We start from the raw sequence: 15,848 nt of genomic DNA on the forward strand, positions 1-15,848 counted from the left end.
AGTGTGGCGGGGAAATAAGCAGTTTTAGGCAGACACACCTCCACGCAACCTGATGTAAACAAGCTTCATCTGTTCTTCTCTCTTCTCTTCTCTTCTCTTCTCTTCTCTTCTCTTCTCTTCTCTTCTCAGTCTTTGAGTTCTGCCTCCTGCAACCACTAATTTAGCAACTTTTCTAGAGGCTTTGTCTCAGGTTTTGTGTGTGTGTGTGTGTGTGTGTGTGTGTGTGTGTGTGTGTTTAAAAAGCGACCAGAAGTCATTTAATCAGCTAATTCAGGCCGATGAACAACAACAAGCCGCTTGGTGAAGTTGAGCTAAATGTACCAAGACACTTGCTTATTATTGGGAAAATTGGCAAGGCGACTCGTGTACGAATGGATGTGTGATGGTGCACCGCTGCTGCCAGTTCCTCCCCCTTTCTAAAAGCGGTGTAATAGCCGTGCCCTCTGTCTCTCCTCTCTCTGCCCACGCAGACAGTCGACAGTCAAGTCAATAACGCAGGGCCTTGCCTTCACACATCAGACCCCTACTGAGTGATTAGCTCTTCTACTCAACACACACACACACATAGTCACACACATGTGCAGCGATGAATACTAATAGGCTTCCACAGGGCGCACTGTCTGAGGGAAAAGAGGAAAGCGGAGTGTGCCGCAGTGTCTTCCTCAACACCTTATCGCCTTAAAATAAACCTGTGTGTGTGTGGTGGGGAAGAACGGGGGGGGGGGATGCCCAAAAAAAGCAGGTGGAATGAAAATAGGAAGTAACCCTATAAGAAATAAACCGTCTGTCTGTCTTCTTCTCTCCCTGTTTTTCAGTGTCTCTTAAGCTGTGGAGGTCTCGCCTCAGCCGGGTCATGTACTCCATGGCCAACTGTCTGCTGCTGATGAAGGTATGTGTGTGTTTGTCAGCTCAGGTTTGTGTACCACAGTGTGTTGGAGTGAATGTGTCCCTGTATTTGTGTGTGTTTGTGTCTTAAGTCTGCCTGGATGTGTTTCTGTGTGTGTGTGTGTGTGTGTGTGTGTGTGTGTGTGTGTGACTCAGAGATCTCTGATGCCAGGCTGGTGGAGGATTCACAGTGAAATCCCCCCAGACTGACCACTAATTGGATTCTTGGTCAGTGAGAGAGAGAACGAGAGGGAGAGAGCGAATGAGAGAGAGAGAGAGGTTGGGCTGTAGATTTGGATCAGTCTGTAGAGAGAACCACAGTGCCATCTACTGGTGAGAATCAAGATTACAACAGGTTTTCATTTCAGTTTCAGTATGTTAACGCTCACCTTTTACAGGAGCAAACCAGTGATTTGATATGTTGTGGCTCATTAACTACTTCTATTATAATCTTGACAGTTTAACTTCAAAATTTTTGATACCTCTCAGATAGCCCACTAGCTACTAACTAGTTTCTTACTGTATGGTATGGGTAATAAAATATCTAATTCTTGAAACTCGCTTTTCATATCGTTATGCACTTAAACAGTGTTGACAAAGCAATAAGGTAGATGTGAAGTTCAGTGTGACTGAACCATTCAGAGTAGAAAACAAGGACATAGTATCACCACGGTCATGAATCATCAGTGGAGCTGTGGCAGGCCACAACTCTGCTGTGCCCCTTGGCTCTACACAGCTACAATCTCAAAGTTTTGGTATTACAGCCTGCCACCACCGACAGTATAAAGAAGGACATCATATCTGTGACATCAACCACAGGTTTCTAAAGAGCAGTTTTGCTCAAAATGTGTGTCACCAGCCACCCCCATGTTTGTTGTCCTGTCTCTTACGCAGCCCGGCTAGTCTAGCAATCAGCAAAGATCATCAGTGGATCTGTGGGGGGCTGTGTGACGCCTTGGTGCTCAGTCAAACCAATTGTATTGGCACCCACCTGTCAATCAAAGCATCCATGCTATTAATTATATGTAACTTAACGTAATATAGCCTTAATATAATGTGAACAGGTGAGTTGTATATAAATTCACCCTCAGTACAGTTGTCATGAACAGGGAAATTAGCTACAGAGACCAAAACTGTTTTTTGACCAGGCTGTAAACATGTTTATTTCTGCATTTTAACATGGGGACTTATGGAGACTGACTTATTGCTGGAGTCAGCCTCAAGTGGACATTTGAGGAACTACAGTTTTTTGGCACTTCTGCATTGGTTTCACTTCACAGCCACAGAGGTTGCTGCTTGGATTGAATACATTTATCTGTCCAGCCCTGTCTGTGGTCGTTTGATTTGTTAAAGTCACTGTAAGCTTTAGCAAACAGTATGTTTTTGTTGGGGTCCCAGCGTCTGATTAATCTACATTTGGTGTTCAAAGTAGTATTTGGGGCAGCAGGATGGTGTGTTTTTAATAGCTGTTGGTGGAACAGAGGAAGAACATATATCAGACCTGCATACACAGTACTATGATAAATTCATTGTTTTGTTTTGCATGCTGAAGAGATTTTAAGATCAGCCGTAAACACACATACATGTACATACTTTCTGTATCTTGTCTCAGGCTGGTACACACACACACTCTCTCTCTCTACACACACACCTCGCTGACCTCTCTCGGTCGCGCCGCTCAGCGGTCTAGTCACCATGTGAGCAATGTGTAGCTGTGCAGTGTGGAGGTGGGAGGAGGGTCACATCGCCCCGTTAATACTCCATATGTCTGATTAATGCCCTCTCTCACTCTTCCGCTCTCCTTAACTCTGCTCTTTCTTACCTTGCTCACCCTCCACCTCTCTCTACCTTCTACTGTTTACCTCGTTTTACCTCACTCACTTCTAACTTCTGTCTTTACCTCCATCGCCCTCCATTCTTCACTTTTATATTGTTCTTTACCTCTTTTTTTCTCATTAATCTCTCCCCCTCTCTCTCCCTCTCAGGACTATGTTCTCGCAGTGGAGACCTATCACTCCATCATCCAGTATGAACCCCAGCAGAGAGTGCAGCTGCTCAGTGGCATAGGACGCATCTTCTTGCAGGTCCGCACATTAGCACACATAAATACACACACACTGACTCGTATGACCACATATCAAGGTACTTCATCAGATTGATGCAAAAAAAAAAAAAAAATCCCAATATGGGCATGTAACAGTCCTGCACAGTGGTTTGTAATAATCCTACAAGGGCTTTAGTTACTACAGTAGAAACAGTGTGGCTGACAGAGGAGAAATCTTCTCCCATTGTTTAATGTCCGGTCCTCATCAGATACATAAGGACAGATACTAAAGGAATACTTCAGCATCTTGTAAAATACACAAATTATTTTTTTCTTTTTTCGTTTCCCATATTGAAAAAAAATCTGAATCAATACGGGACACAGTCTGTCCTTGTCTGTTCATGCACACCATACTCTGATGCATTTTCTCAGGGTTGGAATGATGTGAGAAATGATAAAAACCAAAAGAGTTTCACGAGACATAGCACAGCAGTTTTTAATCAGAACTTGTGGAAGAGAATGACACCTAATGATGGGCAAGTTGTCTGCCACTCAGCATCGTTGTTGCCTTGGTTACGTCTTCCTGTTGCTCCAGCTCATGTCCGATTGTAAAAAGAAAGAGGAGTTAGAGTCAGAGTCAGTTAGAGATCTGAATGGCGGAGTTTTAGTAGTATTTTCTTTTGAAGTTATTTTGACAGACCAAGCTTTTGTTCACGTCTACAATCTGATGATCTGATGTTTAAATCCTTAATATAATTGATGCAAGTGTGTTTACTCTAATAGAGCCTTTACATTCATGTTGAGAGTCGTAAAAGACTTCAAAATTGATGCGTAAAAATGTAACAGATTGCAGGAAATTTAGTGTCTGACACCTAAAATCACATGAGGGGAGCATGTAGGAGAAATGTCTATCTCGAGCCGATCTCTTCTGAGCTACTGTAGAAACATGGCCGTTCAACATGGCCGACTCCATGGAAGAGGACCCGGTCTCTCTGTAGATATAAAGGACTCAACAAAAACATAATGATTCTTATTTCAGGTGATTATACAATAAAGAAAACCTACTAATGAATATTACCATCCATTCCTGCCAATACATACTCAAATCTATATCTAACACATTTTAAATAAGAGTCTAAACTTTAAAAATGATTTAATTTAGTTTTCTTCACCGGGCCTGTGCTCTGCTCGTGCTCGGTTCATTCAGCAATCCAGCCGTGATTTACACACATACGTAGAAAAATGTGGAGGTTCTCAACTGCCAGTCACTCAGTATTGTCCATGATGGAAATGAACAGGTCTTTCCTCCTCCTACTCCACAAACCCACTGTGTGGTACTATCATCAGAGATGTATTTGTTTTGTCATCGTTATTCTCTCTTGTAATGCTCCTGTATGTATTCTTGGCTGATCCAATGAGTCAGTTTTCCCCGGAGGATCATGAAGTCTAATCTAATTTATTTGTGCTTGCCCACTTTTTTATAATACAAACACAGATCGGTGGTTAATGTGTTGCTTTGTACTTGGCCAGATCGGAGACATTAAAACGGCAGAGAGGTACTTCCAGGATGTGGAGAAAGCCTGCCAGATGAAAGGGAGCCAGCCCAGTCACACCACATGTGTGCTAATGAACAGGTATGTGCGTGTCATGCATTTAGCACCTTCATACAGCGTGCGTGTACTTAATGCTGCTCGGGATCACTTTTGGCTCCGTGGTAGCGGAGCTTCCTTCAGGGCTTTTTGCAGGTTCGTGCTTCCTCCTGGTGTGTGATTTAACACAGGAGGTCACACCTGTGTGGCTCTGACCTGAGGAGATGTAGAGCACGAGGTAAAGCTCAGGTGACAACCTGTCTCACTCAGGCTGCTCACTCCACGATTGGCTTTTTTTTTTTTTTTTTACAGCATTTTGTCGGTTTAAAGAGGTGGAAATATACTACAGGACATATATGAATAATAAATATAAATCAGAGCTTTGATTAAATAAAAATGTTAGTTCTTTATTCAGAAATGTTGTTAATCCTGTCCTCTACTAAAAAAAGTCAGTGAGAAATCATCTTGTACAACATCCAATGTACAGCGTTTTGTTATTTTCTTGCCACAGATGGAAATCCATTACATAACATTTCTAGATGTTATCCAGAACACACACAACTGTAGTTACATACGTAAATCTTGTTGTAATTTGAAAAGAGTTCATTAGATTTAAAGCGGTCATCCCACAACGGCCGGGTCAGAGTTGCCTGTGAGTGAAATATGAGCCGCTGTCCTGCTGGTGTACAGAGCTGATTAAAGGAACCTGCACAGGAGCTGAACGTGTCAGTGGTCATGTGTTCAAGCTAAAACAGGGTGTTAAGTTGCCCTTTAAAGCTGCTATAATGAATATAGTAGTGACAAACCCACCCGACTGCTGTGGCCCTCAGCTCTACATAGCTACCATCTTCAAGCTGATTGTTATGTATTACAGCCTGACACTTAATGTTCTGGTTCACTCTCAGTGCTCTTACCAGCATAACTTCAGACACAGCATTGGACTTAATGTGTCTCAGGTGCTGCTGATGTTCACAACACCTCATTAGAGGTGATAATATGTCATTGTGTTGACAGCTGGTTGATCATCATCATAAGTTCTGTAAATACAATCTGCCCGTTGTAACACCAGAACCAGAGGAGTGGGAATAGCATCAGATTAATGACATGGTCAGCTATCTGTGTAGGTGTATGTTCACTTGTCCACATATTTTGGGCCATGTATCTTCTCCAGCTTCTCCATGACCTGAATATAGCACAGGATGAGTTTTCCTGTCATGTAGTATAAATATTAGTACTGTTTGTAGGTGTAATGACTGTGTGTGTTTGTTTTCCAGGGCCTTTGTCTACCTCAGTCAGAACAACTACGGTGAAGCACACGCATCCTTTATTGAAGTCCTGAAAATTGACCCGAAAAACCCTGTTGTAAGTGTTACCACATCCACCGTGGACGTCTTTTACCCTACATCCACTCTGTAGATGAATAATTACCAGGATTAATACATAATCCAAAGTTAATAAGTTCACATTCAAACCCATCCCGCTGTACGCAGGCCAACAACAACGCAGCAGTGTGCTTGCTGTATCTAGGCCGTCTGAAGGAGTCCCTGGGCCAGCTGGAGGGCCTGGTGCAGCAAGACCCCGCGTTCTACCTCCACGAGAGCGTCCTCTTCAACCTGACCACTATGTACGAGCTGGAGTCGTCCCGCAGCACCCAGAAGAAGCAGGCTCTGCTGGAGGCCGTGGCCTGCCGGGAGGGGGACAGCTTCAACACACAGTGTCTCAAACTGGTCTAAGAGGCAAAGAAGTTGAACTGGGAGAGGACACGCACACTACGGCCTTCTCCTCTGATGTGACAGGAAGTTAAACCCTAACAGTGGAATCTGTAGAGGAGTGGAAAGCAGTAGCTTCTATGAGAGTGTGATGACAGAAAGGTGAAAGCTTTGGTTTTGTTAGTTTGGTTTGGTTTCTCAAAGCAAGCTGATACAAAATCTTTCAGGGGTGGCTTTATGTTCCTCTGAAGAGTGACTCACATATTCACATATTTACTTACTGTAACAGAATTAGTGGCCAGCTCACACACATTGCTGGACTGATATTCTAGTAAACCTGATGACCCTAAAAAAGGTCCTGCATGTGCAGGATGCAATGTAACATTTTTAGATAGAACACCCACTTCTTTGCTTTCTTGTTGCGAGTTAGTCACTCTCATGTCTGTACGGTAAATATATACTAAGAAGCAATTAGCTTAGCTTAGCATAAAGACTGGAAACCATGGATACAGCATCAAAGGAGGGGTTTCCGTTCATTCCTGTGAAGTGATGCATGAAGCCAAAAAAGCCCAGAGAGCAAGTGCACCAGAGACAGCTAACTTCCTGTCTAGCGTTCCGCCAACTTGAATGGGGATTAAATAATTGATCGTGGCTCTTCTGCACTTGGGACACAACAGATCAAATTCTGATAGTGAAAAGAGTCAATTTCGTGGAGTTTGTGACGCTCAAAAAAGGTATCTACCGTTTTTAACTGCTTCTTTTACAATGTAGGCTCGACGTCGCCATTGCTCTCATTGGCCACTCAGTCAAACAGTCTTCAAAGCCTTGGCTTGTGGAAACAGGGAATCAGCCAGCCTCGCTCTGTTCAAAGGTTCAAACTGTCACATACTTTACTGGATTACATCTCTAGCACTACCGATAGTGAGCTAATCTGCTAGCATGTTTATTGCCATCTTGGTAAGCTCTTATTACAATGTGTTACAGACCACGCTGGCTGCTGGTTTATGATATTTTCTTAAGATACATGAAAAAAGATTTTCCCTTTGTCTCTGTACTCCAACAAGCTGCTTAAAAGATTTTCCCTTTGTCTCTGTACTCCAACAAGCTGCTTCCTCTTCATAATGTGAGGAGACACTGTGAACAGAACTGATGGAAGTCAATGAAACATACACATGAAAGTATGAAACAATTGTAAAACAGAAAACTTTTCAAAATGTGATCAACTGGAAGCTGTACATGCATAAACATTCATGGATTTGTATCTTGTAAGGAGATTAGCTTCTCACTAGTCTCAACTTCTGCTTCTGTAATATTTACTTCAAAATGTTGCACTCATTACATTTGAATCACAGATATAAGCAACTGTTTTGTCAAACCGTAACAGAAAAATAAAGTATCGCTGCAGGTTGTTTAACAAGCTTCACATTTGTTAGCTATATAATGCACTTTTTAACCAATAAACTTCTTACAGTACTAGCAGACAAGCTACACAAGGCTTCAGAAAATTAGCATATTAATCTGTCACGTGACCCTCGCATTTCAGTCCCTCAAAAATGTCCCACCAAGAAACAGTCCACCACATAACCCCCCGCCAAACCACAAGTTTTACAGGCTAGCTGTTTCCTCCTGTTTCCAGTCTTTGTGCTAAGCTAAGCTAACCAGCTGCTGGCTCTAGCTTCATAATTAGCATGCGGACATGAGAGTGGTTCTCAATTGTATCTAAATCTCTGCAAGTAGGTGAAAAGATGTATTTCCCAAAATGTTAAAACTGTTCCTCCGAATTGTTCCTGAATGAAAACTCACAGAGGAATCATCAGATTAAGCAGTGTGGGAAGAGAAGAAAGTCCTGTGAACATAGATGTACGTTTGCTCTACAGACCGGTGGTGGTTTTTAAGAAGTCCATCATGAGAGACTCGACGCGGGCATTATCCTGGGATTCAGTGTGCTTAAAGACTAATAAACTACCACAGAGGTCCAAAGCTTCTTCCTCAGCAGACACCTGTAATACTGGATTAACAGTCAAAGACCACTCGACTTCAGCTGCCAGGTTTATTAACTCACGCAGTGAAAAGTAATAAGCCCTTCAGATTGCATCGTAGCCTGTCCACAAAACAAAAATGTAAAATATTAGAAATCTAAAATTGTACATATCAAAGAAGGTGATTTTTTTTCTCCTGTTTAAATGATTATATCAAAACATTTTTCTTGTTAAATCTTTTAGTGATTTGTCCTGGTGGATCTCTAATTATCACTGTTTACATATTGTGTTGATCATATTTATGTATATTAAAATTTTGTTTTATCTTAAATAAAGCTGTTCTTTTAAATCACCTTGCCTGGTTTTATGGACAGATGACGTCAAACAATCAGAGTGAAAATAGCAGCTTTATTCTCCATAGAACAAAGAAAAATCACATTAATCTGTCAGATGCTGCACATCAATTAACATCGCTCACTTCTGATACAGAGATATTTGAACATGTAATTAGAAAATACTGCTCATTGATTCATGTTTAGTCTGATAGCACCTAACACCATACAAGCCTTATAAGAGAATAAGGCACTACAGACAGACTGTCCTGTGGAGAAAGAAGTATTCAGACTCTAAACTGAAGTAAGTGATGCTCCATTGTAAGTCATGCATGCAAACTTATAATATGCAAGTACTCATGACAATGGCCCCGTTATATTATTGCATTATTTTTCCTGTAAGGCAGTATTTCCAGTGGTAGTAAAATAGGATCAAATGTAAAGACTTCTTTAAGTGAATGTACTAATTGAAGCTCCACTTCTGAGATTGTCTCCATGTCGGCTATGTCATTTTATTCAGCACTAAACTGCTCTGCTACAGGACATTGTTAATCATCCACAACATTCTCACTGTAAACCTACTCACGCTAGAAGAACTGATTCTAGTATAAACGCTGGTCACATGAAATCCACTTTGTAGTTTGCAGCCCTCTCTCAGGATCCCTGCAGAGAAGCCACGTACTTGTGTCGGATCTCAAAGTCATCAGCGGGACGGTTGTAGGCTTTCCACACCGGCTCCCCGACAAACAGCCTCATGGCTTTAGTGTAGTTCTACAGAAAAAGAAAAACAGATCAGTCTAAATGTGGCTAGATGAACGGACTCTGCATCCCTTATGCAAGAAATCCTCATTTACACAGCAGCAATAACAAAGCAGCCTGTTAGCTTTCCTCACGGGAATCAATTCATTTATCTTTTTAATATGTAAATGAGAATTATATTTCATATGTTTAATGATAGACACTATTTAATTTGATGCCAGCAATATGTTTCAAGCAGCAAGAGTGTACAAGTTGTGAAATGCTAAAAGAAAGCAGCTGGAATATCTCACAACGCACAAGGTTCACCAGCAACAGGTTGGCAGGGTCTAAAAAGAGCAACTAGAGAGGCTGGGTCTTTGTGAAGTAAAGATGAAGAGGGGTCCACCATCACTCTGTGAAAGACTGTGCTGGAAAACAGTGCAACCATTTAACAATATTGTTTTTCAATGTCAAATGACAAAAAAAAGTCATTGTTTACAGTTTATAATAATAATAAAGGAAATCTCTGAAAACCAACATGGCTGGCTGTGATCTTCAGGCCTTCAGACGGCACTGCATCAAAAACAGGCGGGATTCTGTCGTGGACATCACAGCATGAGCAGATGAACACTTCCAAAAATCATTGTCCGTGAACACAGCTCACAGCCACAAACGACAGCTGAAACTCCCGCATGCAAAGAATAAACCGGATAGAGACCAGTTCTAGAAACGCCTCCACCTTCTGTGAGCCTAAGCTTGTTTAAGATGGACTGAGGTGAAGTGGAAACTGTCCTGAGGCATTTTAGATATGGTGTTTTACTGTTTTGCACATCATCACATTTAGTTTCTATTTACATTTTACAAAGCGTGTTGTGGAAACACCAGTCAGACTCTTAATATTTGCTCTAGTCTTACTCAGAAATTCTGTTCTGCAGCAACAACCTAATTCCTCCCCAGACATCATTTAAATTTCATCTCGTCCAGTAAGTGTACTGTGGTGCGATTTCAGCATCAACACAGCCAAAAAGCAGTTAACTACTGTCATGTTTTTGTTTGTTTGTGTGTGTGTGTGTATGCTACGTACGGTCTCATCCAGGGTAAAGCGGTGGTAGATACCGGCCGGCAGGGTGATCAAGTCCCCTTTGTTCATGGCAATCCGGATCCATCGGTCCTCCTTGTCCCTGACGTCAAAGTAGGCCTGTCCATCCAGGATGTAGCGGATCTCATCATCCAAGTGTAGGTGCTCCTCAAAGAACATCTTCAGCTGACAGACACAAAATGAATGAACTATGAAACACACAGCTCAGGTAGTATCAGTCCTAATGGTGCCATTGTTTTCACCACTGACTGAGGACGATCATCTAAAGCTCATAAACCGCTCTAGAGTATTATGCTAATTGTCCACAGATCATAAAATCTTCTAATGGTCAGTTTCAATTTTCAACAGTATGAAGAGTGCTCTCTAACACAGTGAAGAAAAAACATGGAAGACTTTAAATGTGCACTTTTTGAAGTGTTTCGTTACCTTTTCCTCATAGTTAGGTAGCGTGTCCTTGTGAATCGTGATAATGTCCATATAGGAGTAGCCTTGCTCTTTACGGATCTGCTCCAGCTCTGGGTCTGTTTCATAGATATCAGCATTCAGCTACAACAACAAGACAACAGGACTTAACAAACTTGTCTGTGGAGATTAAATAATCTGTTGCACAATGCTAGCCAGCAGTTATCCCTTATATAATATTCCATACCAGAGACAGGTAATTAAAGAGACGCCTCACTGAAGATATCTGTGTCACTTGGTTTATCCAAAGCAGCAGCCTCCAGTGCTGGGAAGTGAAGCCAATGTGAATGTGAAAAACAAAGACTGTAATTCCACTTGAGGCTGGCTCCAGAAGTGAGTCAGTCTCCATAAGTCCCCATGTTCAAATGTCCAACTTCACAGCAGAAATAAACATGTTTACAGCCTGGTACAAAAAACTGTTTTGGTCTCTGTAGTTAATTTCCCCGTTCATGACAAATGTACTGAGGGAGAATTTATATACAACTCACCTGTTCAAAATATATTAAGGCTTAAAGATAGTTAAAGTGCAAAATTAACAGCATGGAAATTTTAACATGGGGGCTTATGGATACTGACTCACTTCTGGAGCCTGCCACAGGTGGACTGCAGTTTTTGACACTTCCTCATTGGCTTCATGGAGGTTGCCGCTTGGTTCAGCCACTGCTGCCCCTCTTTAGACCAGCAGCAGGTCATGAGTTTATTGAAGTGAATACCAAACTCATTTTTATCACAAGCCACCTATCTTCTGTGCATCCTGACACTAAAACAATGTTTTTCAGACCAATGAATCAGGAGAAATGTAACTTTGTTGAAGACCTGTCTCTGTCTCAGCAGCAGCAGAATCTCTAAAGGTCCTGGTGGCACATATCTCCTGTCTCACAGATTCACAACAACTGAACTAAAACTTTAATCACTGCATAAACCTTCTCTGCCTCAACATCATGTGAGACCACGCACACATCTTCTCTCAGTGAATATCTTTGGTAATAATAACATAAACCAACAGCGTGGCGTTCACTGCCAACACTTGAGAGAGATTTAAAACTTTATTAAGATTTGTGTGTTGTGTGTGTATAATAAGTAACTGTTGTATTAACACATAACTAATGTGACTGCAACAAAAATGTCGACAGCTCAGGTCACAGTGCATATTTAACCTGTAAGAAGCTTTGTAAATGAATACAGTGCAGATATAACACACTGACGCTAGGTTAGCTGTTAGCTGTGTTGTTACCTTCCAGTAAAAGACCCCGAGTGTTTTCAGTTCATCCAGGGAAACGGGCTGATCTGGGCTCAGTCTGTGCGGCTTCCTCTGGTCTTCATCAGAGCTGTCCATGAACCAGGCCTCCAAACTCATGCTGGCCGGGTTTTAAACAGATGACTGTGAATAAACTGTGAGAAATGTGTGTTGTTGTGTTGCAGGTCAAGTGACAGCAGCAGCAGCCACGACGTGTGCTGCGTTCACGTCCGCTTGACTTACAGCGGTGGAGGAGGTCCGTCTGTTGCAAATTATTACTGTTTATATGTTATATATTATGAGTTATATTATAAATTATAATAGCTACACGTACCTTTGGGGTATACATTTTAGAATCACATGCAATTTAATAGTTTTATTTTGAAGGGTGTCACCGGAAGTGTTACTTTGTCCTTGTCACGTTAGTGGACATCATTAAGTGTCCTTAATGGGACACTTATTGGACGCACCGGTGCCGTCCTTACCTTTGCGCCATGCAAGAGAGCACACAAAGTTTATTTACTTAAGTACGTTTCAGTCCTGTAGCACTACTTAACGTTAAGCCAACAGTGATAGGATAATGAATTAACAAGAATTAGCACTAGTTAGTTGATATGGCCATTAGATAATTTAACTTTGACAATAATTTCATATTTAAATGAAGCCTCACGTAAATATTTAAAAATGGTTTTGTCATCAGTCAGTTAAAATACGTTGATTAGATATATCTACATTTAACTGTACGTAGTTTTGTTTTGTATCTCTCTATGTAGCTATATTTCTTATTTACATAAAAATATTTCTTCTTTTTTACTTTTTATGTAGTTTTCTATTTGTACAGATCTTTTATTTCTTAACATGGGTTTAATTTGTCTGCACGATTAATTTCTTTGCACAGCTCTAATTTAAATTTAGATTTATCTTATAAGTTCATTTTAATGTATGTTTACTGTGTCTCATTATGCTACTGGATGCCTGAATTTCCCTCGGGATCAATAACGTATGTCTATCTATCTATCTATCTGTCTATCTATCTATCTATCTATCTATCTATTGTTGAACTTGTCTGTACTCTGGTGGAGCTGGCTGCAGTGTCAATGCACAATCTTGACTAAATACTGCTCTCGTGTGTTCAAAGTGAGGAGCTACAACTCACAGGAAATAATTCAAATGATATCACTGCTCTCATTATTTATTATTATTATTTTTATTATTATTATTTCTCACAAGTATCAATACTTGCAATAATATCCGTGTTAGATCTGATGTTTACAGCATTTATATTCATTATCTACACGTTTGGAGTCACCAGGAATATATGACATTTGATGAGTTTTATTTTGAAGGTTGCCACCGGAACTTTAAAAATGCAAGTGTGTATGACATGACAGCGTGACACCGATTGTTATTCATAATACATATTAACGTAACATAATGACGCTGTGTTATATCATAATTACAGCGTTACTCTCCTACACTAGATGACCGTGGCACGAAAACAGTTGTGAGTCGACGAGGATGGGATTCGAACCCACGCGTGCAGAGCACAATGGATTAGCAGTCCATCGCCTTAACCACTCGGCCACCTCGTCTGGGTAAAGCGTGCGCATACAGATGGATCACGTGTCTTACTTACCAGAGTGGGGTGAGTGAAAGGTGACTTAACCAATGATTTGACACGATATACTTCCCGTCTCCTCAGTGGGCGTGGTCTTAGTTCTCCAGAGAGAGACAAAGTTTCATTTTCTCCTGATTTGTTGATCAGAAAAACGATGTTTTAGTGTCAGAGGATATATATGAACTTTAGTTCAGTATTTACTGCAGTGACTATGAGGCGAAATAATCGCCCATAAATCCTGTTTGTGTTTGCCACTCTCTCTCTTTAGGGTGCATAAACCTGCTGTGTAGGGGTGGCAGTAGTTAGATCCAGGTGACAAAGATACAGAAAGTGACTCTTAAGTGTGGGGTCTCTTTTCTTAATGGTCTCTGGAAGAGCCAAAATCAGTGACAGTATAAAGAATGGACAGAGCCTGACACAGGTTTCCTAAACGCCATTTTGAAGCCAGAAATATGTGCTCTATTTATCAATCAGCACCCACCTGTCAATTAAAGCAACGGCTGTTCTGCATAACTTTAAGTCTTAATATAATGTGAATAGGTGAGTTGTATATAAATTCACCCTCAGTACTGTTGTCATGAACGGGGAAATTAGCTACAGAGACCAAAACAGTTTTTTGTACCAGGCTGTAAACATGTTTATTTCTGCTGCAAAGTCATTTTAACATGGGGACTTATGGAGACTGACTCACTTCTGGAGCCAGACTCAAGCAGCCACTCGTTGAATTACAGTTTTTACCACTTCTGTGTCGGCTTTCTCAGAACTGGAGGTTGCAGCTTGGTCAAAATTTCCACCATACGGGCACTGCCATCTTGTACAAATGACGTGATTTGGATCCCGCCCACATTCATCCGTTAATTGTAAGCACACCTCCCTGAACTTTCCTCTTTGCAGCTGGTTTTACAATCAATGAAGGCTTGATAAAATAAGATAAATACAGCAGCAGCTCATATTTAACATGCTATATTCATGAAATTTCTTTAGCCTATGCTTTAGAAAGGTTAATATGCATTTAATATGTTAGCAACTGGTAGTCAGCAACGCTACATTGCTCTTCCTTTCGCATTCATATATTCCATATATAGTCCATATATTCAAACGGATTGTTATTCTTTGTTTAATTGTTGTTATCCTTATTAAAAAATCTAAAAAATAGCAACCACTGTGACATCCTCCAAAGAGACCAAGAGTGAGTATACTGTTAAATATCATGGAAATATCTAAACATGATTTCAGCATTTTATCTGAGAGTGAGCGATAAGTTACACCTATCATTCAAAAGCACAGTACAGCCTGATAAAATATGTTACATTTAATAATACAGCACCAGGTTTCATTGAAAGATGATGTTTTTTAATTTTGCAATCAACAGAACCAGAATGATTGAGGACAGCTACACTTGGGGATGCAAGAAAACGGAAGCAGCCTTGGTCTGGATGCGCCCAGTGGTGATTGGAGAGACCCCCTCCCCTTTTTCCATCAGTAAATTGTGAAATATATTTATAAAAGCACACAAATACATACAGATTCAAGTATTGTATAAAGCAAAATGATTAATAAAAACACAGGCATGAATAAGAGAGGAATGACTTACATATTGTCACTCACCATTTCCTTCATAGAATTAAAAAAATATATATTTTAAATGCCTGATAAATATGTAACACTTGCTGCCTTATTTTGAGCCAGGATGTATTCACATCTGGAAATTACTATGACAACGTGAGCATAATCTGCAGCTGATAATGTAATGTAATTAAATATAGTCAGGTCAGATTTGACCATTCTTTTACTTTATATATTCTGTCTCCTTCGATCAACATCACAGAGGCTGAACACTAAATTGTTGGAATACTCATAATAGTTTTCTGCTCATCTGGAAACAAACAGCAGGTCAGGATCTGGAAAATATATTGACACTCTGCAGTCAAACCTCTCTTATTATTATTATAATAAAATGATTGATGAATTTCATAATAAGTGCCAACAAGAAATGCATTAAGACTAACACCGTGCTCCCAACCAAACTGAGGAAGATAATGTGATATAATTAATGAGTCAGCAAGAACAGGTTAACATCAGATCCTTATATTCTCAAGAAAACATTTGATAGTAAATGAGGTATAGTCTCGGGAGATTATTTTAGACTATTTAAA

General features: G+C 40.6%; 2 protein-coding genes, 1 long non-coding RNA gene and 1 other non-coding gene across 6 annotated transcripts in view; 2 read left to right on the top strand and 2 right to left on the bottom strand.

Annotated features, from left to right (window-relative positions):
* Nucleotides 1-6,785, top strand: part of trappc12 (trafficking protein particle complex subunit 12) — a 32,247-nt gene extending 25,462 nt beyond the window's left edge. For both annotated transcript variants that reach the window (XM_010743784.3, XM_027275208.1), the window contains exons 8-12: nt 816-889; nt 2,871-2,969; nt 4,460-4,563; nt 5,793-5,880; nt 6,009-6,785. In XM_010743784.3, coding sequence (XP_010742086.2) covers nt 816-889; nt 2,871-2,969; nt 4,460-4,563; nt 5,793-5,880; nt 6,009-6,251 — 608 coding nt within the window. In that variant the 3' untranslated portion in view covers nt 6,252-6,785. The remainder of the gene's footprint in view (nt 1-815; nt 890-2,870; nt 2,970-4,459; nt 4,564-5,792; nt 5,881-6,008) is intronic.
* A 1,478-nt stretch (nt 6,786-8,263) lies between these two features.
* On the bottom strand, nt 8,264-12,419 carry adi1 (acireductone dioxygenase 1). Its single transcript, XM_010743786.3, has 4 exons — nt 12,072-12,419; nt 10,802-10,921; nt 10,361-10,540; nt 8,264-9,309 (listed from the first exon to the last, which is right to left on the bottom strand). Exons 1-4 carry the CDS (start codon nt 12,192-12,194, stop codon nt 9,193-9,195), a joined length of 540 nt encoding a protein of 179 aa, XP_010742088.1. The 5' UTR covers nt 12,195-12,419; the 3' UTR covers nt 8,264-9,192.
* Nucleotides 12,420-13,465: 1,046 nt separating this feature from the next.
* LOC113744560 (uncharacterized) lies at nt 13,466-15,349 on the top strand. 2 transcript variants are annotated; one of them, XR_003461638.1, is made up of 3 exons: nt 13,466-13,719; nt 14,454-14,552; nt 15,065-15,349. It is a non-coding gene; the product is annotated as an uncharacterized LOC113744560 (long non-coding RNA). The 2 variants fall into 2 exon arrangements; XR_003461639.1 differs by lacking the exon at nt 15,065-15,349 and adding an exon at nt 14,849-14,945.
* Nucleotides 13,585-13,666, bottom strand: trnas-gcu (transfer RNA serine (anticodon GCU)). The gene has a single exon. It is a non-coding gene; the product is annotated as a tRNA-Ser (tRNA).
* Nucleotides 15,350-15,848: the final 499 nt, after the last annotated feature.

This window comes from Larimichthys crocea, chromosome XXIV (genome assembly GCF_000972845.2).
Source record: "Larimichthys crocea isolate SSNF chromosome XXIV, L_crocea_2.0, whole genome shotgun sequence".
NCBI classification, from domain to species: Eukaryota; Metazoa; Chordata; class Actinopteri; family Sciaenidae; genus Larimichthys; species Larimichthys crocea.

What these genes read in the sequence shown, in the direction of transcription:
- adi1 (XM_010743786.3), bottom strand. Translation starts at nt 12,194, where the DNA reads ATGAGTTTGGAGGCCTGGTTCATGGACAGCTCTGATGAAGACCAGAGG. An exon ending in TCGGGGTCTTTTACTGGAAG is followed by an intron (nt 10,922 to 12,071) that starts GTAACAACACAG and finishes TTGTTGTTGTAG; the next exon opens with CTGAATGCTGATATCTATGA. An exon ending in GCTTTACCCTGGATGAGACC is followed by an intron (nt 9,310 to 10,360) that starts GTACGTAGCATA and finishes CTTTTTCTGTAG; the next exon opens with AACTACACTAAAGCCATGAG.